Genomic DNA, 20026 nt, shown 5'->3' with positions numbered 1-20026 from the left:
ACGAGAGCCCCCTATCCTTGCCAGATTCGCATTTCCCATTGAGTTGAGTTAACGCGCAAGTGCATTAATTAAGCTCCAAAGGCGCTCATGGCAACTGGGAAATGGGAACTGTGGGAAGATGTGGGCCGAACATGAATAAATGGCTGCAATGATGTTCATGTCGAAAGGCTTAAAGGTCGAAAGGGGCATAAATTCAGTTAATTGGGACTCGCATTTAAGAGCCGTTTTATCGCCACTAAAACGCGGTAAAGGCAACTACCTGTAGTGTAGGATGTGCGTAGGCTTCAATAGCCACTCGGGCGTATGCGTAATGCTTGCCAAGGAGGATAGTATGATTACCGATTTAAGGGATTTGAATAAAGATTCTCTATTTATTAGATGGTTGTGCAATTCTTTTTCTGAATACTTTTTAATCCTATTTAAAGATGTCGGTTTGCCGCCTCACTGCCTTCCTAATTTGCATAATTAATCAATCAAATGCCTGTTAGTTTCCCATGAAAATCAAACACTGTTTAAAATTCTCTTTAAAAATTCAATTTTATTTTGAAAAAATTAAAAACATCAACAACAATTGAATGGAAAACGTAAGCAAATCGAAGGCAAATTGAAGAATTTAAAATCTGTAACGCCTGACAGCACGGTACTGGTAACCATCGTTGGTCAACACGGCGCTCTCCCCTCCGGCGGGTCCCTCCACGATGACCTCCTTTCCGCCCACTGGGGGCAGATACTCCCTGGCAGCCTCACGCAGCGCTGCTGGCGCCTCGGCCGGCTGCTGGTAGTGGTATCCATCCTGCAGCAGCTGCCCGGAGACAGTGGGTACATCCACCACACGGACATCGGCTTGGGGCTCCTCCTCAGGGGCGGCCGCCTCGGTGGTCTCTTCTGCCGGGGGAGCGGCTTCGGTGGGTGGGAGATACTCCCGGTTGACCTTCGGCTCAGCGGCGGACACTACCTCCTCAGTATCGTCGGCAGGGGCTGGAGCTGGGGCGGCAGCTGGGGCCTGGGTGGGCGGCAAGTAAGCCTGGCCGGGGGGCAGGTACTGCCGAGCGGGCTGCAGGTGGGACACATCCCGACGGTTGCGGTGGCGCAGCTTAAGGCGGCGTACGGTTTGGTATTCGTAGCCTTCATCACCCAGAACAGTGCCAGATTCTTCCTCAACGGCAGGAGCCTCGGGATCGGCGGCACTCAGCAGAGCAGCTTCGGTGACCGAAGGCGGAAGGTATTCCGGAGCAGAGGCGTCCACCAATTCGGAGACATCGCGGCGGAAACGGGTTTCCAGTTGGGGAGCAGCCAAGGCGCTGGCCACGGCAGAGAGGGTAAGGACACCACCAAGCGAGAAGATTTTCTAAAATCCACAAAATTAGGGTTTCATTCCGATATTCAACTTATACCAGGACTCACCATTTTTCAAGTTAGCTTTTTGCGGGGTTTGCGGTTTGCGTCTTGCAATTGAAAGTTGCCGGAGCTGATTGATGATTTGCAGACCGCCAGTTGGTCAATTTATAGTCGAGTCCAGTCCAGTTTCAGACTCGATTCGAAAACCGTTTAAAACAAAAGCACAGAGGCAGAAACAATTGGAGCCACTCGAATGGAGTGCTCTTCTTGGGGGCTTTGCCTTGCCTTGCTTTTGGCTTTTCGGGCAATGTCAAGTGGTTCGGGCTTTGGACCTCGTCCGGCGGCTTGACCTTTCTTCAGCTGATATTCATTATTTCATTTATTTTTATACCTCCATACGAATACACATTATTGAGGTGTTAATTTGGCGTCGAGGCAGACGGAAGTGCTCTTGAAAAGCCCTCCAAAGAGTTCTACACTGTTTTGTTCTGCTATTTTTGGCCATTTTCACGGCTAATTTCAGGCGATCTGAATAATTAACATAATTTAAATGCGTTTTACATGAAAAATAAGCCCTCAGAGCCAAGAGCCAATGAAATTGTCATCAGAACTTGTTGCGGAAATTATTTATTGATTTTATTTTTCCGTTTGTTTGCCTTTTGTTGGCCAACACGACGAGGTCATTAAATAATCATAAACGTAATTGCGCATATTACATTTAACAAAATTCAATTCCAATTGTGGCTAGCGGGTAATGTTAAAAGTATGTCAACTTCATTTATTTTTACTTAAACAAGGCAGGCTCTGGTTTTGGGCTTCAAGTTATCAGACCTATAGATTTATTTTTAGTATTTCTCATATAGCTTATCAACCTTTTAACCTCTCGGAATATAAATTAACCCCATTTGGGGCTGCGTTTAATTTTTCTGGTGGCGTTTAATGAATTGTTAATGAACGAGCAAACCACATGCCCGGGCAAATAAAACAGGGGCCCAGAGATTCGCCTCCTGCCGGTCCAGGCGTTATCCCTAATATGCCCCATATAAATCATTCCCTGGTTGTCAGCCTAAAAGGCGGCAACAATTTCCGCTGGCTCTTTAAGTTTCCCGCCACGCAGTCTGGCAAAATGTTTCCTCTTCTAGAAGCCCCCAACTTGTTGCTTAGCCAAGTTTAAAGTGTCGTGGGAGGCAGTGCCAGTCCCAGCCCCACCTAGGCCGGAGCCAGCCTTCTTCTCGCCCAGCTTCTTTGCATAAAAGCCACTCATGTATAATATTTTATGTTTGCAAGGAGCTGGGGGGCTGGGAGTTGGGAACTTGGAGCTGTAAGGAAGCCTGTGTGTCTGTGAGGGGAATAATTTATAGCGAAAACCGGCAAAAAGAACAGGCAGATGGCATATAGGATACCTTAAGCCATAAATTGTGCCGGCCTCATTGATTCCAATGTGCGTCTCTATGCGGCTCTTGATTCCTGACTCCTGATTTCCTATTTCATTTTTATTTGAATGTAAAAGTTTTCCTCACCAAACCAAAATAAAAAACTTGTCTTAAAAGTTTGTTTATTTTTTCATGAAAGTGATAAGTTCTTAAAAGGTTTACCTACTTTTATGGGTTACTATTTCCTATAGTGGTTCTTTCCAGTCAATTTGAAAGTCGGGTCAATGAAACGAACCAGAAGAGGAGCTTAAAGTCCTAACAGACTCAATACAGCGACCATTAGCCGTTAAACCCGCTGCAAAGTCCTGTACCTGAAGGAAAATTCTTCCTCTCGAGGAGCTAAGCCAAAATGGTGAAAGAAACTGAAAGAGAACGAGTTGGAAAATTCGCCAGCGGCAAATCAGGACTCCACGGCAGTCCTGAAAGTCGAGAATGTTTGCCGAGGCTCCGGAAAAGGACAGCCCCAGTCGAAAATAGAGAACACTTGAGTGGCAGTGGCAGTGGCAGCCAAAGGAACCAAAGGAGCCGGAGCCAAGCTGCTCTTTAGTTTATGCAAATGTTGGGACTTCTAGGCGCCGTGAGCCACCACTCGCCTGGCATTTATTAAGTTAAAATATTTATAAAATTTAAATGGGAACATGACGCAAAAAAAAGCTACGAAAAGCTACAAAAAGGGAAAAAGGGTTCGGTCACCGTCAAGCCTATCGATTTACAAATTTAAATTACTTTCCTTTCATCGCGTTTCTTTTTGCAACGAAGACCGCCTCGCTTCCGAAAATCTCGACATGGAAATCCTTTTTGTTAACAAATTTGTTACCCGCATGCTGTTGCCTGACAACCAGCATCCCTTCCATCATCCTGAAGAGACAAGTATTCCAAATCATTTAATTTCACATTTGCGTTTAGGCTGCTAATATTAATTGGACTATAAATCCGAGTCACTCATCCTGTGGGTTTTGACAATTTAATTGAACTGTCCTGAACGAGCTCTTCCTGCGAGTGTCCCTCGTCATCGATTGGCCAAATATCCCTCGTCCTGGTCGAAATTTTGTTATTAATGACAATAGCTTGCGGCGGGTAATTAAGTCACAGTTCCACCGTACATGTTACATGTACTCCTGCTCTTCTGCGAAGTGACCGCTAGTAGGATGGATGATGAGGCCACAAGTCGCTTTCGGCTGTCACGGCTGGCATACTTTTTCATTTCCAAGAAAATTTTGTTTCAATGGCTGTGAAAAACAAAAATCTTTAATTTTATTTTTAAACATACAGCCTTAAATATATAATATAAAAAATGCAAATCTTAGTTTTTATATTTGATGCGATTAAAACACATAATTACTAATTAGGTATGGATTTAAAGAGCTTTTAATTGTTGTATAATTTTCATATTATCCACAAATTAGCCATAACATTTCCAATTATGGTATTTTTCTATACAAGTTGGTGATTTATTCAATTTATAAGTTCTTTTTCAAAGAAAAGAAATTAAATACTTAAGAAGACTATTTTCTTCAAAGGACATTTTGTTAAATCATAATATATAAATAATGTATGGTTATTAGTTTTAATAACGAATTAAAATGTAATGAATCTTAGAAATTCAATTTCACCAATAAGTCTAGTAGTGGGGTTTTGTTTTGGTTTGCTTCCTTTAATTTTTTCTCCTTTCTTTGGTAATAGATTTGATTTGTTTTTTTGGATTTTTTGGTATATATATTTTTGGTCTAAATGTGCAATGCAGTGAATGAGACATCTCAGACACAATAAAGTATATATACATATTCTTCATCAGGATCACCTACTGAGTTTGTCTGGCAGTTTCTACGGTAACTAATATCTCAGTTTTAAAGCTATCGCCCGGGATCGGCCGACTATTGAACTGGTTGATCAAAAATGCCAAAAGTTTTTTCCAAAAATAGTTTTATAGTGAAGTTCTCGTAAGGATCCGACTACTATCCGATATATAAGAGATAAAAGTTTAGATATAGATATCTGATCATAACTGCATATCTACTTTGGCTCCGCCCGACGTTAGCTTTACTTTCTTGTTTGTAAAAGATTGTATTTGCTCGGTATATTTTCTACAAATTACCATAACATTTCTAATTAGGGTATTTTGCTATAAAAATACAAGTTTGTTTCTCATTTTTAAGGTTTTTTTTTTAAAATAAGAAATGAAATTCTTGGGTAAGCGAAAAACTAGAGTGCTCTTTCGTTGGATATTGATAGTTTGACTATTCTTCTCAGTTTTTCTATTTTTGGCCACGTCAGTGTCGGCTAGTTTCACCGACGATGTTTACCAGATCCTGTCCAAGGAGGATGCGGACAAAAACATAATTTCCTCACCTCTCTCCCTCGAAATTGTTATGGCCATGCTGTATATGGGATCCAATGGAAACACGGCTAAGGAATTACAAGCGGCTCTGAAACTGCCTGGGGAAAAGAAAGATGTGGCCAAGAAATACAAGGATTTTTTCTCAAATCTCCATGGTCGTGAGAAGGTTGCTATTCTTGAGCTGGCCAATCGCATTTATGTCAACGATCAGTGGAGTTTAGTGCCAGAGTTTAATAAGATTGTGGCTGACTCCTTCAAAGCCGAGGCAGTGCCCATTAACGTACGTAATCCCAAATCTGCGGCAGCGACTATTAACTCTTGGGTCTCTGGGCATACGCGGAACAAAATAACTGAAATTGTGACTTATCGAGACATAACTCCTGATTTAGTCATGGTTCTTATAAATGCCATTTACTTCAAAGGCGATTGGCAGTATAAATTTAACAAAGCTAATACTAAGAAGAACATTTTCCGAACTTCTTCGAATCAAGAACTTCAGGTTGACATGATGTCTATGGATAATATATATATTAAGGCCAATAAGTTCGCCGACTTAGATGCCAAGGTTATTGAACTTCCATATCGAAACTCTAGCCTCTCCATGCAAATATTCCTGCCAAACCGTATTGATGGTCTTAGTAAATTGGAAAGCCAGATCGGAGGCTTCGACCGAGCTCTCCGTCAACAAAATGTGGACATCGTAAAAATTCCAAAATTTAAAATTGAGTTTGAAAAAAAACTCGTCAATGTTCTTAAAAAGGTTAGTAGCTACTTATGCGATAAACAATTTTTGTGACAAAGTTTCTATTATTAGTTGCGAATTCAATCGGTATTTGGCAACGATGCTGACTTGAGTGGCATGGTTTTAGGGCCAACTAAAGTCAGTAAAGTTCTACAAAAAGCATATCTGGAAGTCAACGAGGAAGGTGCTGAAGCAGCAGCAGTAACAGGTAATTATTTTTTAAAAATTTATAATCACAATAATTTATTCATGTTAATTTATTATATATTTGCAAGCTGGTATGATGGTAACACTTTCCAAATGTGTGGGCTGTAGTATATCGACATTTATAGCCGATCATCCTTTTGCCTTCTTAATTCGAGATGGGAAGACAATTTATTTCCAAGGACACTTTGTTAAGCCATAAAATATAAATAATGTTATCATTTTATGGAATGATGCGAAATGTAATCACAGCAAAAGTTTCGATTACTACAATAAATCAGTTAATGGATTTTCAATGGCTTATTATATGGTTATCGATTTCATTGTTATAAACTGATATTTTTAAAAAGGTTTTGTTTTAGGTTATTGAAGGTGGCCCAGCTATTAGTCTTAAGCTTTTACTTTATCTTCCATTTGACGTACCTTCTCATTGGCCTTCGGAAACTAACTTTATGACATTCTAAAACCGAGCTACTTATAATTACAATTAATAACCCTACAATCTTTAACATTTGTTTTTGGAATTTTATTCATATTTTCTGAAGAAATCCTGAAAATTGAGGAAACATACCAAAAGGACTTCATGTATCCCAGGGATAATCTTGCCCAATAGTCACCAGACTCTCAAGCGAATATATTTAATGACTTGTAGATCAATTCTCCATGGATCTTCATTAAAATGTACAATCGAATTTTATTTTAGAATTTTTCTCATATTTTGTGGAGAGATGGAGAGAAACGCAAGTAACGTTAACGTACGGCAATAGCCATATCTTGGCCAATAGCCACTGTTTTCTTTAATGGTTTGTAAATCGATTCGACATCGATCTGCATCAAAATTTACAATCGAATCTTAGTTTGTTTGTTCCGATTCAAAAACATTAGATAAGGATTAAAATAGATTGTAATTGCTCGAAATATTATTTACAAATTAACCATAACATTTCTAATCAGGGTATTTTGCTATAAAAATGAATGATTTCTTCTATTTTTAAGCTTTTTTGCAAAAATGAAATACTTGGGTAAGTGGAAAACTACAGTGCTCTTTCGTTGGATATTCATTTATAGTTTGACTATTCTAATCAGTTTTTCTATTTCTGGCCACGTCAGTGTCGGCCAGTTTCACCGACGATGTTTACCAGATCCTGGCCAAGGAGGATGCGGACAAAAACATAATTTCCTCACCTCTCTCCCTCGAAATTGTTATGGCCATGCTGTACATGGGAGCCGATGGAAACACGGCCAAGGAATTACAAGCCGCTCTGAAACTGCCTGGAGAAAAGAAAGATGTGGCCAAGAAATACAAGGATTTCTTCACAAATCTCCATGGTCGTGAGAAGGTTGCTATTCTTGAGCTGGCCAATCGCATTTATGTTAACGATCAGTGGAGTTTAGTGCCAGAGTTTAATAGGATTGTGGCTGACTCCTTCAAAGCCGAGGCAGTGCCCATTAACGTACGTAATCCCGAATCTGCGGCAGCGACTATTAACTCTTGGGTTTCTGGGCATACGCGGAAAAAAATAACTGAAATTGTGACTTCTCGAGATATGACTCCTGATTTAGTCATGGTTCTTATAAATGCCATTTACTTCAAGGGCGATTGGCAGTATAAATTTAACAAAGCTAATACTATGAAGAACATTTTCCGAACTTCTTCTAACCAAGACGTTCAGGTTGACATGATGTCTCTGAATTTGGTGTCTCTTAAGGCCAATATGTTCGACGACTTAGATGCCAAGGTTATTGAGCTTCCATATCGAAACTCTAGCCTCTCCATGCAAATATTCTTGCCAAACCGTATTGATGGTCTTAGTAAATTGGAAAGCCAGATCGGACGCTTCGACCGAGACCTCCGTCGACAAACAGTGATTGTACAAATCCCAAAATTTAAAATTGAGTTTGAAAAAGAACTCGTCAATGTACTTAAAAAGGTTAGTAGCTACTTACGTAGTTTAAAATTTGTGTGACAAAGTTTCTTTATCAGATGGGAATTCAATCTGTATTTAGTAACGCTGCTGATTTGAGTGGCATTGTTTCAGGGACAACTAAAGTCAGTAAAGTTCTACAAAAAGCATATCTGGAAGTGAACGAGGAAGGTGCTGAAGCAGCAGGTGTAACAGGTAAATATTTCTCAAACATGTTATACTGAATCTTATTTATTAAGTTAATTATTTTTTTATGGTGCTGTTTCAAGGTGCTGTGGCGACTTTCGTTTGTGTGGATTGTGGACCAATGAGATTTATAGCAGATCATCCTTTTGCCTTCTTAATTCGTGATGGGAAGACAATTTTATTCCAAGGACATTTTGTAAAGCCATAAAAATATAAATATTGTAATCACTTTATTGAATGTTATAGAGTGTTTCTCAAGAAAATACGATTTCTATAAATCTACTAATGTGTTTTCAATGGTTTGTTTCCCTTATGGATATGGATTTTAACTTTGCAAACTGATATTTTTAATACGCATCTTAGTTCACTGTAGGTAAGGCAGATTGTCTTCAATTTTTCTCTTCGGTTTCTCACAAAAACCTGTATACCCTTGCATTAAAATGTCAAAACCTATAAAGTATGTACATATATACATTCTTGATAATAAACACCTTGTGAGACGCTATAATAATTTTCGTTTACCCATCTGACTGTCAGAATCTACTCAAATTGGTCTTTCAGTTATATGACAAGCTTTAAACTTTGCACAAACCCTTCTTTTCTTTTCGCAGAGACGGTGCTGAGACCTGAAGATTACATCTTATAGTCTACCTTTTAACAGAGCTTTTTTCAGATAATTATTCCCAAAGACAACGAATTTTGGCATGACAAATTTATTTGGACAGGGTCTTCTATGATTCTATATTTTGTACACGTGTAATCGAAAAAAATCGTATAATTTGTTTCGACTGCTATTAAATGCCAATAAAAAAATTTTAAATGAAACAAATAGGCTAGCCTAAGCTTGTTTGTGGGATCTTTAATGAAAGGAATATTTCATAAAGGAGAATCAATTAAACATATTGGAAATGAGTTTAATGTCTGAAACTCTGCCTTATCAAATAACTAAATAATAATAATGACTCAGTTCATATGATAATAATGAATCAGTACAATAAAAAGTTGTATGATTTTAATTTAAAAAAAAAAACAAAATAATGATTATTATTGATTTTTTTTTTTTAACACAAATAACTAATATTTTCTGAGCGAAAAAATAAAAATGAAATATAATCATTATGCTTGATTTGTATTTATTTTTTCTGTATATTTATGTTTTCTGTATAAATGACTTCATATCTACTTAGGTCACAGGTTCTAATAAGTAGAATGATTTTATTTTACAAAAATTGAGTTGAATTAAAACAATAAATTTTTCTAAGGTCCTAACCTTCAAAATTACAACCGAAACGCTCTGTTTGCCAAAAAGTGAACCATAATAGAATATCCGTGATGTTTTAGGGGGTGGTGCCCATATATTTATATGGTATATTTTCTACAAATTACCATAACATTTCTAATTAGCGTATTTTGCTATAAAAATACAAGTTTGTTCGATTTTTAAGCTTTTTTTTTCAAAAAGAAGAAATGAAATACTTGGGTAAGTGAAAAACTAGAGTGCTCTTTCGTTGGATATTCATTTATAGTTTGACCATTCTTCTCAGTTTTTATATTTTTGGCCACGTCAGTGTCGGCTAGTTTCACCGACGATTTTTACCAGATCCTGGCCAAGGAGGATGCGGACAAAAACATAATTTCCTCACCTCTCTCCCTCGAAATTGTTATGGCCATGCTGTATATGGGATCCAATGGAAACACGGCTAAGGAATTACAAGCGGCTCTGAAACTGCCTGGGGAAAAGAAAGATGTGGCCAAGAAATACAAGGATTTTTTCTCAAATCTCCATGGTCGTGAGAAGGTCGCTATTCTTGAGCTGGCTAATCGCATTTATGTCAACGATCGTATGAGCTTAGTGCCAGAGTTTAATAAGATTTTGGCTGACTCCTTCAAAGCCGAGGCAGTGCCCATTAGTGTGCGTAATCCCACATCTGCGGCAGCGACTATTAACTCTTGGGTCTCTGGGCATACGCGGAACAAAATAACTGAAATTGTGACTTCTGGAGATATAAATGATGGTTTATCAACGATTCTTATAAATGCCATTTACTTTAAAGGCGAATGGAAGCATCAATTTAACAAAGCTAATACTAAGAAGAACATTTTCCGAACTTCTTCGAATCAAGAACTTCAGGTTGACATGATGTCTTTGGATACGATATATCTTAATGCCAAAGAGTTTGCCGACTTAGATGCCAAGGTTATTGAACTTCCATATCGAAACTCAAGCCTCTCCATGCAAATATTCTTGCCAAACCGTATTGATGGTCTTAGTAAATTGGAAAGCCAGATCGGAGGCTTTGACCGATCTCTCCGCCACCAAAAAGTGATTGTACAAATCCCAAAATTTAAAATTGAGTTTAAAAAAGAACTCGATAAGGTTCTTAAAAAGGTTAGTAGCTACTTATGCGATTAACAATTTTTGTGACAAAGTTTCAATTATTAGTTGGGAGTTCAATCGGTATTTGGCAACGATGCTGACTTGCGTGGCATGGTTTCAGGGAAAACAAAAGTCAGTCAAGTTTTTCAAAAAGCATTTCTGGAAGTGAACGAGGAAGGTGCCGAAGCAGCAGCAGTAACAGGTAATTATTTTTTAAAAATTTATAATCACAATAATTTATTAATTTTCTAAATTTATTATGTAATTGGAAGCTGTTATGGTATCGACACAATCTCAGTGTTTGGGCGGATGTGGACCAATGACATTTATAGCAGATCATCCTTTTGCCTTCTTAATTCGTGATGGGAAGACAATTTTTTTCCAAGGACACTTTGTTAAGCCATAAAATATAAATAATATAATCATTTTATGGAATGATGCGAAATGTAATCACTGTAAAAGTTTCGATTACTACAATAAATCTCTTAATGGATTTTCAATGGCTTATTATATGGTTATCGATTTCATTGTTATAAACTGATATTTTTAAAAAGGTTTTGTTTTAGGTTATTGAAGGTGGTCCAGCTATTAGTCTTAAGCTTTTACTTTATCTACCATTTGACGTCCCTTCTCATTGGCCTTCGGAAACTAACAAGTGGAAGTTTCGGAAAAAAAAGAATAATATTCTTATAATCTTTATAACATTCTTAAACCGAACTACTTATAATTACAATTAATTACCTCACAATCTTTAACATTTTTTTTTGGAATTTTATTAATATTTTCTGAAGAAATCCTCAAAATTGAGGAAACATACCAAAAGGACTGGGATCATGTATCCCAGGGATAATCTTGCCCAATAGTCACCAGACTCTCAAGCGAATATATTTAATGACTTGTAGATCGAGTCTCCATGGATCTTCATCAAAATGTACAATTGAATTTAATTTTAGAATTTTTCTCATATTTTGTGGAGCGACCTCTTCAAAAATCGGGAAAACGCAAGTAATGTTAACGTAACATACAGCAATAGCCAAATCTTGGCCAATAGCCACTGTTTTCTTTAATGATTTGTAAATCGATTCGCCATCGATCTGCATCGAAATGTACAATCGAATCTTAGTTTGTTTGTTCCGATTCAAACACATTAGATATGGATTAGAAGAGATTGTAATTTCTCGGAATATTATTTACAAATTAACCAAAACATTTTTAATTATGGTACTTTGCTATAAAAATGAATGATTTCTTCTATTTTTAAGCATTTTTTCAAAAAGAAAAAATGAAATACTTGGGTAAGTGGAAAACTAGAGTGCTCTTTCGTTGGATATTCATTGATAGTTTGACTATTCTACTCAGTTTTTATATTTTTGGCCACGTCAGTGTCGGCTAGTTTCACCGGCGATGTTTACCAGATCCTGGCCAAGGAGGATGCGGACAAAAACATAATTTCCTCACCTCTCTCCCTCGAAATTGTTATGGCCATGATGTATATGGGAGCCCAGGGGAATACGGCTACGGAAATAAAAACGGCTCTGCAGCTGCCTTTGAAAAGGAAAGATGTGGCCAAGAAATACAAGGCTTTCGTCACAAATCTCCATGCTCGTGAGCAGGTCGCATTTCTTGAGCTGGCGAATCGCATTTATGTCAACGATCAGTGGAGTTTAGTTCCAGAGTTTAATAAGATTTTGGCTGACTCTTTCGAAGCCGAGGCAGTGCCCATTAGTGTGCTTAATCCCACAGCAGCGGCAGCGACTATTAACTCTTGGGTTTATACTCATACGCGGAACAAAATATTTGAAGTTGTGAATTCGGATGATACAAATGCAGATTTTGCAACGGTTCTTATAAATGCCATTTATTTCAAAGGCGAATGGAAGTATAAATTTAACAAAGTTGAGAAGCACATTTTCCGAACTTCTTCGAATCAAATACTTCAAGTTGACATGATGTCTCTAAATAGGGTCCATCTTAAGACCCATAGGTTCGCCGACTTAGATGCCAAGGTTATTGAACTTCCATATCGAAACTCTAGCCTCTCCATGCAAATATTCTTGCCAAACCGTATTGATGGTCTTAGTGAATTGGAAAGCCAGATCGGACGCTTTGACCGAGTTCTCCGTGAAAAAAATGTGTTCGACGTAAAAATTCCAAAATTTAAAATTGAGTTTAAAAAAGAACTTAAAGAGGTACTCAGAAAGGTTGGTAGCTTCTTATGTGATTAATCATTTTTGTGACAAAGTTTCTATTATTAGTTTGGAATTGAATCTGTATTTAGTTACGCTGCTAGCTTGGGTGACATGGTTTCAGGGAAAACAAAAGTCACTAAAGTTTATCAAGAAGCATTTTTGGAAGTGGACGAGGAAGGTGCCGAAGCACCAGGAGTGAAAGGTAATTTTTTTAAATAATTTATAATGATAATAATTTATTCATTTTAAAAACGTATTATGTATTTGCACGCTGGTGTTGCGACGACAGTTGACTGTGTGGGCTGTAGTTTACCGACATTTATAGCCGATCATCCTTTTGCCTTCTTAATTCGTGATGAGAAGACTATTTATTTCCAAGGTCATTTTGTTAGGCCATAAAATATAAATAATGTTATCATTTCATGGAATGATGCAAAATGTAATCGCTGTAAAATTTGGATTACTACAATAAATCTGTAAATGGATTTTCAATGGTTAGTTTAAAAAGATATTTTTAAAAGATTTTGTTTCACGTTATTGAAGGTCGGCGTGATATCTTTTTTAGATCCTAGATCTATTTTAAAATTCCAAAAAAAAACAGATTTGGCAGAAGGGCGAATATATGTTTACTCCTGTCCTTTTGAATGTCAAAATTGTGGGATGAGTTTTACACCCAACCCCATCAATCATCAATTCCCCTCGTGCTCTTAGTGCATTTTGGGTTCGCATTAACTTATAGTTTCCCATCCTTAAAGCAGAATCCCAAGCAAAGCCCCGAAAATGCTACGCATAAATATTTATAAACCGAAGACTGGGAATGTGAAGCAAACGAGCCAAAAATCGATGGAAAAGCAAACGTTTTTATTAGGACCGACACACCCACACAACGACACAACTCTAACACACACACCTCCGCATAGGTGGGTGGAAAAATTGTCCGCCCCCTTTTTTTTGGAGGTGTTCCTTGGCCTGGCTTGTGAATTTTTAAAATTCAATTTAAATTTATGTAGCCAGAAATTGCGTGCTAAGAAAAATGTTTGGAGACCGAAAACGAGACCGAGAACGAGTCGTTGACAAAAAGAGCGAAAACGAAAATGAAAATCGAAGCTTTGGCAATTAGATAAAAGCGGCTAAGTGGCCCGGCACTAAGCAATTTTCCCCAGGTATTTATAGTAGGAAGCCGCCGAAGCGCAAGAAGACCCCAATCCCGCGAGGCTTCACTTTATTATTCCTCTGTCGGTGGTAAATAAATAAAAATGCCAAAAGTATCGTGAGAGCTGAAAAGGTTAAACTCCAATTAGCTGTGCACTGGCTCGTGATAATTAACTGAGCTGAGCAGGAGCGAAAAACCAAAAATAAAAAACAGAAAAAAAGGGCTAAGAGGCAAAATATATTGTTCTGGTGTTCAACGTGGCGTATGCGTAATACTGAACCAGAAAGGAATCTGGGCGCGAGTTCATTGGCTTGGCGCTTGACGGTTGACGTTTGGCGTGGCGGCTGCTTGCCCCGATTCATATTTCATTAAAAATCAACCAAGATCCTGCGGAGGATAAAGGCAAGGCATGGAGGAATGAGTCGGAGCAGGGCAGTGCACCTGCGGCTTTGTTAATTTCCCCAGACACCTTGCAACACCAAAAAGCGTCTCCTGGCTTGGTTTCCCCTCCCATCTTGCAATTTTTCGCCAAGAAATGAAAATGAAAACAAATAAGACTAAAGTCCTTTGGAAATGGGGCTGCCTCAGTAAGGGACGGGGACATAGGTCAACAAACAGCAACAATTTGATTTTGTTTGCCTTGCCCTCCGCAGGTTTGTTTGTCGATTTGTTTGTTTGTTTGTCTGCCCGAGTCCCGAGGAATGTTTTTATGGGGAAGTAAGCGAGTGTGCACCTGGAATTTTAACAAAAATTCATCCATCAAGAGAAATAATATATATACTCCAATATTTTAATGGTATATACTGTGGATAAGTAATATTTAAATTCTAGAATCTAGATTATGCTGTGTATATCAATAATAGAAAGGACGATGCTATCGGCATTGATCCATCTCGAAGAAAGAGAAAAGTATATATAGTAATTTTTATTCTCCCATAAAGATACAACTTTTTCCTCTGTGTACAAGTCCCTGAATCTCTGGGCCAGCTTTTCATTTTCACTTTTCAAATAAACAAATTAAGGAAAACTGCAGCTGCAGCAATCCTGCGAGTTCATTGAACAGGACACAGCACAAACAGACTGTCCGCCAGGATAATGACTTTGTTTCAATTAGAAAACTCTGGCAAAGGTATGGCTTTCGGCGAGTGGGAGAACCTCCAGAGCTTAGCGTCGGGACTTGTATATTTTTAATTAGGTTTTATTTTTTTATGGCCAAGGCACACACAAAGCCACACATTCGAAGTTCTCTGTTCGATTTTAATTTACTTTTAATTATTCGTCCATTTGTTTTTACTCCCACTTCCCAGTTTGGCGCTGTATTTTTAATTCGAAATAATTGTCTGGACTATGGGAAAAACAAGAAGAGAAAACACGGCAACAATTGGCGTGCCGTTTAAACGACTTTCGTGTTGGCAGTTGGCAGCTTGTAGTTCTTGGCCCGATTCAATTTGAGTGGCAAACAGAGGCGGACATCGATATGGCGGGATGTGGGTGGGATGGCCAGGCCAGGTCCTGCCACGCTCGGACTCCCCCGGTCGCCTTTGTTTGTGGAAACTGTTGAGCGGCAGATTCGTTTCAATTAAATTTGTTGCCATCAGTTGTCGACTTAATTAGTTGGCATAACGTTTGACTTTTGTTGCATGGTAGCAGCTTATGGACTGTCTGCCTTGCCAAGAGGGAAGCTCAAAGGAAAGTCGGGGCTGTCATGCGGAAAATAAGGTCACCTTAACAAGGTTGCCAGGTTTTATGAATTTTCATAAATGACTTTTATTCTTTCATAAAAAAATGATTTAAGGTTCTTAAAGGTTCTCAATTGGTTAACTTTAATAAATGGCCCTGAAAACATTCGGCAAGGTGAAAGGCCATAAAGATGATAGCAAACCAATTTAATTCCATTAGGTTGTAAATAAAAATACTAAGTGCTTTACCTATCACTCCCACCACATACATACATATATATCCCGCTGTGTCCTTGAGATTGGCTATTTATATAAAGGGCCTGCCCGGGCCACCTGATGGCCCTTCTCGATTATCCTGTTCCAGCAATTTGCCACATTCCAGGGTTTGTTGCTTTGTTGTCGCCTAGCTGAGCGCAGTAAATTGATCTTAATTGGAAATTACACACCAATTGCCCCTTGTACTGTCCTCGCATCGATGTCATTATAAAGAGCAGGATAGCATGAGGCATGATACAGGACACAGGACACAGAAGTGCATTCCACTTTCATATGCATTACATAAACTGATTCTGTTCGAGCATGGCCACTTTGGGCCTAGTTAATATAATTAGTTTTGGCGTAAAATTGCAAATGTCAACCGCGAAAGACGATGTCACACACATACACGGGAAAACCACACTCCCACACACACACACACACATACTAGAGCGCCCACGAAAGGACGACAAGGACATTATTGCGGCCTGCACAAAGGAGTGAAAATCCTGCGGCCAAGGGCTCGCACAACTGACAATCCCTGGGTATTAAAGTTTTCCACTTGCCACTCATTATACCACACACTCCACACCAGCAACAAACCCACCCACACTCATACTAGAGTCCGCCCCCCCCTGAACTCATCATGGGTGTGGAATTTTCAGTCATCCTTCCTACGCAACGTGTCAATAGAGGAGCCCCAAAGCCGCAGGATATTTCCGTTCAATATTTGTACAATTTCCTATGTTTGCGCAATAGAATTTGCTGTTGACATGCCACTTTTTGTGGCTCACGGGTGGTTTCAAAGTAAATACATACAACAAAAAAGGTACAAAACTTTGCATGTTTTTTCGGTTGCTCTCTATATATATTTAAGGACATTATGGGTGGGAGGGGATTTTTGATTAGATGTCATCTTTTTTTTCTTATTCGGCCCGGCGAATTTTCCAGCGGAAATGCTGCTCAGCTAAGTGTGAAATTATGAACATTTTCGGCAACGGGCCAACAGGTGTGTGTGTATGGAGTGTGCATAGTGTATATGGAGTGTTTGTTGTGCGTTTGTTGTTTTTTAATTACCTGGCAAAAGAAAATTACGTATACGCCACCGAGTGCGTCTAATGCGATGTTTGCTCTGGGGATCGCAATGTGTCATATATTCTGATATACTCCCTCCTTGTAAACCGGTTTCTAATTACAAAAACTTTGCTTGAAATGGGTTGTGTGTTTAGAGATTTTAAAGTGGCGGAGATCACAAAAATATTTTATTTTTAACTGGTTTCTGAGTTGCCATACAATTTCTAGAGCACATCCTGCGAGTGTCCAACAATGTAGCTTTCCTTCACTTAAGCTGTGTCCTTTTCCTCCTCAAGGCATTTTTCGTGGCACTGTAATGAAGGCACAAAAGTGCAGTCAACTGAGCGTAAAGGTGGCAGGAGTGACAATAACCAGGACACGGACCAAGACCGGAATGGAGGCAGCCGCGGAATGGAGGATTCCTTCGGGCCATCAAGCCGCCACAAAAAGGGTTGAGGAAACTTTTTGAAGTTGCCGCAAAATTGCGTTAACTTTTTAGTAAGTCACTTGATTATTTGGTCGTCGTCCTTTCTTCATTTTGTGGCCTTCCGAACTCGTAAAGACTCCCGAAAGGAGGTGAAAATTGCTTCAATGAAGTTGCCTTGTCGTCGACTTGTCACCCAACACCCCCGCACTTCAGAGGCAAGGGTTCAACCCAGTTGACCTTGTCTTGATTTGGGTCTGGAGATTCGGTGGAAGCTGTTCTGTGGAAGTTGGCGACATTTAGCGCATAATTGAGACAATTAAATTCGCTTTGACAATGCGGCCCAAAAAAAAAGTAAGAGAGAATCGTGGCAAATCAACAGCAAAACTGAAATGAAATGTAATAAATAAACCAAAAAGGATACGGGGTTGGAACAGGACTTGAAGCCGTCTGGCTCACAACACTTTGCCAAAAGGAATTCAAAATTAATTGAGTTTCAGCCGGGGTCAGTTGAATGCCAAAAGGTTGAGTCAGGCAAAAGATACATTTATCTTGACAATTCTAGGCCATTTGCTTTAATCTGTAGATTTTCTCTTGTTTGAATTTTAATTTAATTTTCATCCAGTCCATGAAAAATGAATGAAATTATAGCTGAAACTGACAATTTGTTTTGGCTTTGACTTAATAAATATATTTATTTTCAAGTTTGTGAACTAAAACTTAAAAATACTTCAAGATAAAGTCTGATTTCTTTCAGTTTATTTAAGAAAAGGGTCGACAGAGGTCAACCTGTAAATTGTAATTAAATTCCTTGGTCTGATCGTAAAAAAACGACCGGACCCTTTTTGTTTTTGGTTCCCCATCTGAAAAGGCAAAGACATTTGCCATGGGCAGGATTTAATGTCCTTCCTGCAGTGCCTGTTGCATAAGTGATGTCCTTTGGGTGTTGACTGTTTAGTATGCATTGCATTTTGCATTTTGCAAGAGGATTGGGTATCTTTTTTGCCCTTCTGCCAAACAGCAATGCTAAGGCGACAGGCAACGGGCTTTGACTGATTTTATTATGCGGAAAGTGATATTCGAGGAACACACACGCACACAGGACTCTTCCCTACAGAGTGGGGCATCCTTTCCCACACTCCCCTTTTCTGGAGGATGTCGCGTAATTGGAGCGTAATGTGTTAAGTTGACAGGCACGTGAATTGCTTCTAATTTGTTGCCTGTTTGTTCCTCAGACTTGTCTTCTAGTCCCCTTACTCTTGCTATCCTTTTACATCTTTTCACATCTGTTGCATATTTCATGGCGTGATTACATTCTGTTTCAGTTCTCTGTGCCCTGCAACCTCCAATGCATGTTGCGAAGTTCACGAGTTTTGCATGCAAATGACTCTGCGACGACCAGCAGAAGGCAAACATCAATCAAAGTTCAGGGAAGAGTCAAGGAAGTGAGGCAATTGACTTGCCAAAGAGTTGCACCCAAGCTCCAGTCTTCAGGGATAGAAAATCGCGACTTAAATTAAATCATATATAAACTAAAAGTGGCTTAAGTTTTCCATTCTATTTTTAAAGCCCTCCTGCAGGATTGGTCCATTAGCAAAATTTGAATAGTTTCCCCACCTCTGGGCCTGTTCAATATATAGTTTTTTTGGGGCTTTCGTCGTGTTTTTGGTTAGTTACAAGCAAACCCCCCGAGTGGCAGCCGCTTGAACAAATATTCACCGGCGACGGTTGCCCAAAAAAATCCCACTATAGCATTTTTCCACTGAGGAAACTTTTTGGGCCATTTTTGTAGCGAAATTTAATTGTAGTCGCCCCAAAACAAACGCTGGGAGGTAGTGAACCGCGTTGACGCAGCTCAGTTGAAATTCCTAACTAAATATTTAGCTGTTCTATTACGAAAACAGGGGCTGTGTGGCTGGAGGGGCGGGAAAAAACAGCATCACATTCCCTGGGCTGGGAAGTTTTTCAATTTCTAGTAATCCTCCCAATGCGTATCCAGCGCAAAAAAAACGAAAAAAATTAAATCGAATTGAACTGGGCAGATGGAGGGTAAAAAATGGAGTGGCGAGGTAGTTGATTCTGGACTGGTCGTCGTAATAGCAGATCAAAAAAAATTTCAAGCATTTCTACTCTAACATTTTTCTCTACATTTTTTCTGTTTGGTTTTTCAGTTTGTTTGCTCGTCGCATTGAGGGACAAAAAAGTGTTGGTTCTGGTCTCAGTTTTTTATTTTTTGGTCTGCCCCGGAACCACACCTAACCATAAAAAATATGTTTGCCAAGAGTGTACGTATCCGTTTGCATATTTGTTCTACTCTTTGTTTTATTTCTTAGGGTATAGGGAGACTCTTTAAAAAGTTAAAGGTAATTATTAATGATTACCATATATTTTTAGATAAATTTAAAAGTTGATTTATTTTTTGGCAAATTGCGAAATTGTGCTGATCATTTGTTTATCATGGAAGAAGTTCATTAGCACTAAGAAGCGAATAGCTAAAAATAGTCTCATAAAATAGCAAAGAGGTTTAATATCTATTATAAGCCCTCGAAATATTTACAGGGTATAGGCCTTCTAGTTCATTGCTTTATATCCTTTATTGTTCCTCTTTTTTTCTGGCTGCGGAAGATTGGTGGAGTAATACTTTTATTGGTAAAATGGATTTGTGACAGCTCCTGGTTTATGGAATTTGATTCAATATATTCCCTGCTT

The 20026-nt window shown here is 38.8% G+C and overlaps 5 protein-coding genes and 1 long non-coding RNA gene across 9 annotated transcripts; 4 read left to right on the top strand and 2 right to left on the bottom strand.

Moving 5' to 3' along the window:
- Positions 1-588: 588 nt before the first annotated feature.
- Positions 589-1494, bottom strand: LOC108119058 (translation initiation factor IF-2). The gene is made up of 2 exons (XM_017232019.3): positions 1405-1494; positions 589-1348 (listed from the first exon to the last, which is right to left on the bottom strand). Exons 1-2 carry the CDS (start codon positions 1405-1407, stop codon positions 614-616), a joined length of 738 nt encoding a protein of 245 aa, XP_017087508.2. The 5' UTR covers positions 1408-1494; the 3' UTR covers positions 589-613.
- A 3430-nt stretch (positions 1495-4924) lies between these two features.
- LOC108119050 (serine protease inhibitor 42Dd-like) lies at positions 4925-6361 on the top strand. Its single transcript, XM_017232010.3, has 4 exons — positions 4925-4961; positions 5022-5869; positions 5924-6059; positions 6127-6361. Exons 1-4 carry the CDS (start codon positions 4949-4951, stop codon positions 6255-6257), a joined length of 1128 nt encoding a protein of 375 aa, XP_017087499.2. The 5' UTR covers positions 4925-4948; the 3' UTR covers positions 6258-6361.
- Positions 6362-7000: 639 nt separating this feature from the next.
- On the top strand, positions 7001-8448 carry LOC108119171 (serine protease inhibitor 42Dd-like). 3 transcript variants are annotated; one of them, XR_011442598.1, is made up of 4 exons: positions 7001-7077; positions 7142-7986; positions 8063-8175; positions 8250-8317. XR_011442598.1 is itself a non-coding variant. In XM_017232211.3 (4 exons), the coding sequence occupies exons 1-4, from the start codon at positions 7065-7067 to the stop codon at positions 8372-8374; spliced, it is 1119 nt and encodes a 372-aa protein (XP_017087700.2). In that variant the 5' UTR covers positions 7001-7064; the 3' UTR covers positions 8375-8448. The 3 variants fall into 3 exon arrangements, 2 of the variants coding, with proteins under 2 accessions (XP_017087700.2, XP_070135463.1); XM_017232211.3 differs by having other exon boundaries at positions 8040-8175; positions 8250-8448; XM_070279362.1 differs by having other exon boundaries at positions 7022-7077; positions 7166-7986; positions 8040-8175; positions 8250-8448.
- Positions 8449-9537: 1089 nt separating this feature from the next.
- On the top strand, positions 9538-11053 carry LOC108119170 (serine protease inhibitor 42Dd-like). The gene is made up of 4 exons (XM_017232210.3): positions 9538-9646; positions 9711-10555; positions 10610-10745; positions 10816-11053. Exons 1-4 carry the CDS (start codon positions 9634-9636, stop codon positions 10947-10949), a joined length of 1128 nt encoding a protein of 375 aa, XP_017087699.2. The 5' UTR covers positions 9538-9633; the 3' UTR covers positions 10950-11053.
- On the bottom strand, positions 10750-11591 carry LOC138926201 (uncharacterized). 2 transcript variants are annotated; one of them, XR_011442600.1, is made up of 2 exons: positions 11361-11591; positions 10750-11191 (listed from the first exon to the last, which is right to left on the bottom strand). It is a non-coding gene; the product is annotated as an uncharacterized lncRNA (long non-coding RNA). The 2 variants fall into 2 exon arrangements; XR_011442599.1 differs by having other exon boundaries at positions 10750-10996.
- Positions 11592-11690: 99 nt separating this feature from the next.
- On the top strand, positions 11691-13217 carry LOC108119046 (serine protease inhibitor 42Dd-like). The gene is made up of 4 exons (XM_070280160.1): positions 11691-11838; positions 11903-12744; positions 12799-12934; positions 13022-13217. Exons 1-4 carry the CDS (start codon positions 11826-11828, stop codon positions 13129-13131), a joined length of 1101 nt encoding a protein of 366 aa, XP_070136261.1. The 5' UTR covers positions 11691-11825; the 3' UTR covers positions 13132-13217.
- Positions 13218-20026: the final 6809 nt, after the last annotated feature.

Source organism: Drosophila bipectinata, chromosome 3L, assembly GCF_030179905.1.
Source record: "Drosophila bipectinata strain 14024-0381.07 chromosome 3L, DbipHiC1v2, whole genome shotgun sequence".
NCBI classification, from domain to species: Eukaryota; Metazoa; Arthropoda; class Insecta; order Diptera; family Drosophilidae; genus Drosophila; species Drosophila bipectinata.
Note: the sequence above shows the minus strand (reverse complement) of the source record. Positions and strands in the feature narration are given on the sequence as shown.

Bases quoted from the DNA above. Each gene is read 5' to 3' on its own strand.
- LOC108119046 (XM_070280160.1), top strand. The intron at 12,745-12,798 runs GTTGGTAGCTTC...TTCTATTATTAG, and splicing joins TTAAAGAGGTACTCAGAAAG to TTTGGAATTGAATCTGTATT. The intron at 12,935-13,021 runs GTAATTTTTTTA...TTGCGACGACAG, and splicing joins CGAAGCACCAGGAGTGAAAG to TTGACTGTGTGGGCTGTAGT.
- LOC108119050 (XM_017232010.3), top strand. The intron at 5,870-5,923 runs GTTAGTAGCTAC...TTCTATTATTAG, and splicing joins TCGTCAATGTTCTTAAAAAG to TTGCGAATTCAATCGGTATT. The intron at 6,060-6,126 runs GTAATTATTTTT...TATATTTGCAAG, and splicing joins TGAAGCAGCAGCAGTAACAG to CTGGTATGATGGTAACACTT.
- LOC108119170 (XM_017232210.3), top strand. The intron at 10,556-10,609 runs GTTAGTAGCTAC...TTCAATTATTAG, and splicing joins TCGATAAGGTTCTTAAAAAG to TTGGGAGTTCAATCGGTATT. The intron at 10,746-10,815 runs GTAATTATTTTT...TGTAATTGGAAG, and splicing joins CGAAGCAGCAGCAGTAACAG to CTGTTATGGTATCGACACAA.
- LOC108119171 (XM_017232211.3), top strand. The intron at 7,987-8,039 runs GTTAGTAGCTAC...TTTCTTTATCAG, and splicing joins TCGTCAATGTACTTAAAAAG to ATGGGAATTCAATCTGTATT. The intron at 8,176-8,249 runs GTAAATATTTCT...TGCTGTTTCAAG, and splicing joins TGAAGCAGCAGGTGTAACAG to GTGCTGTGGCGACTTTCGTT.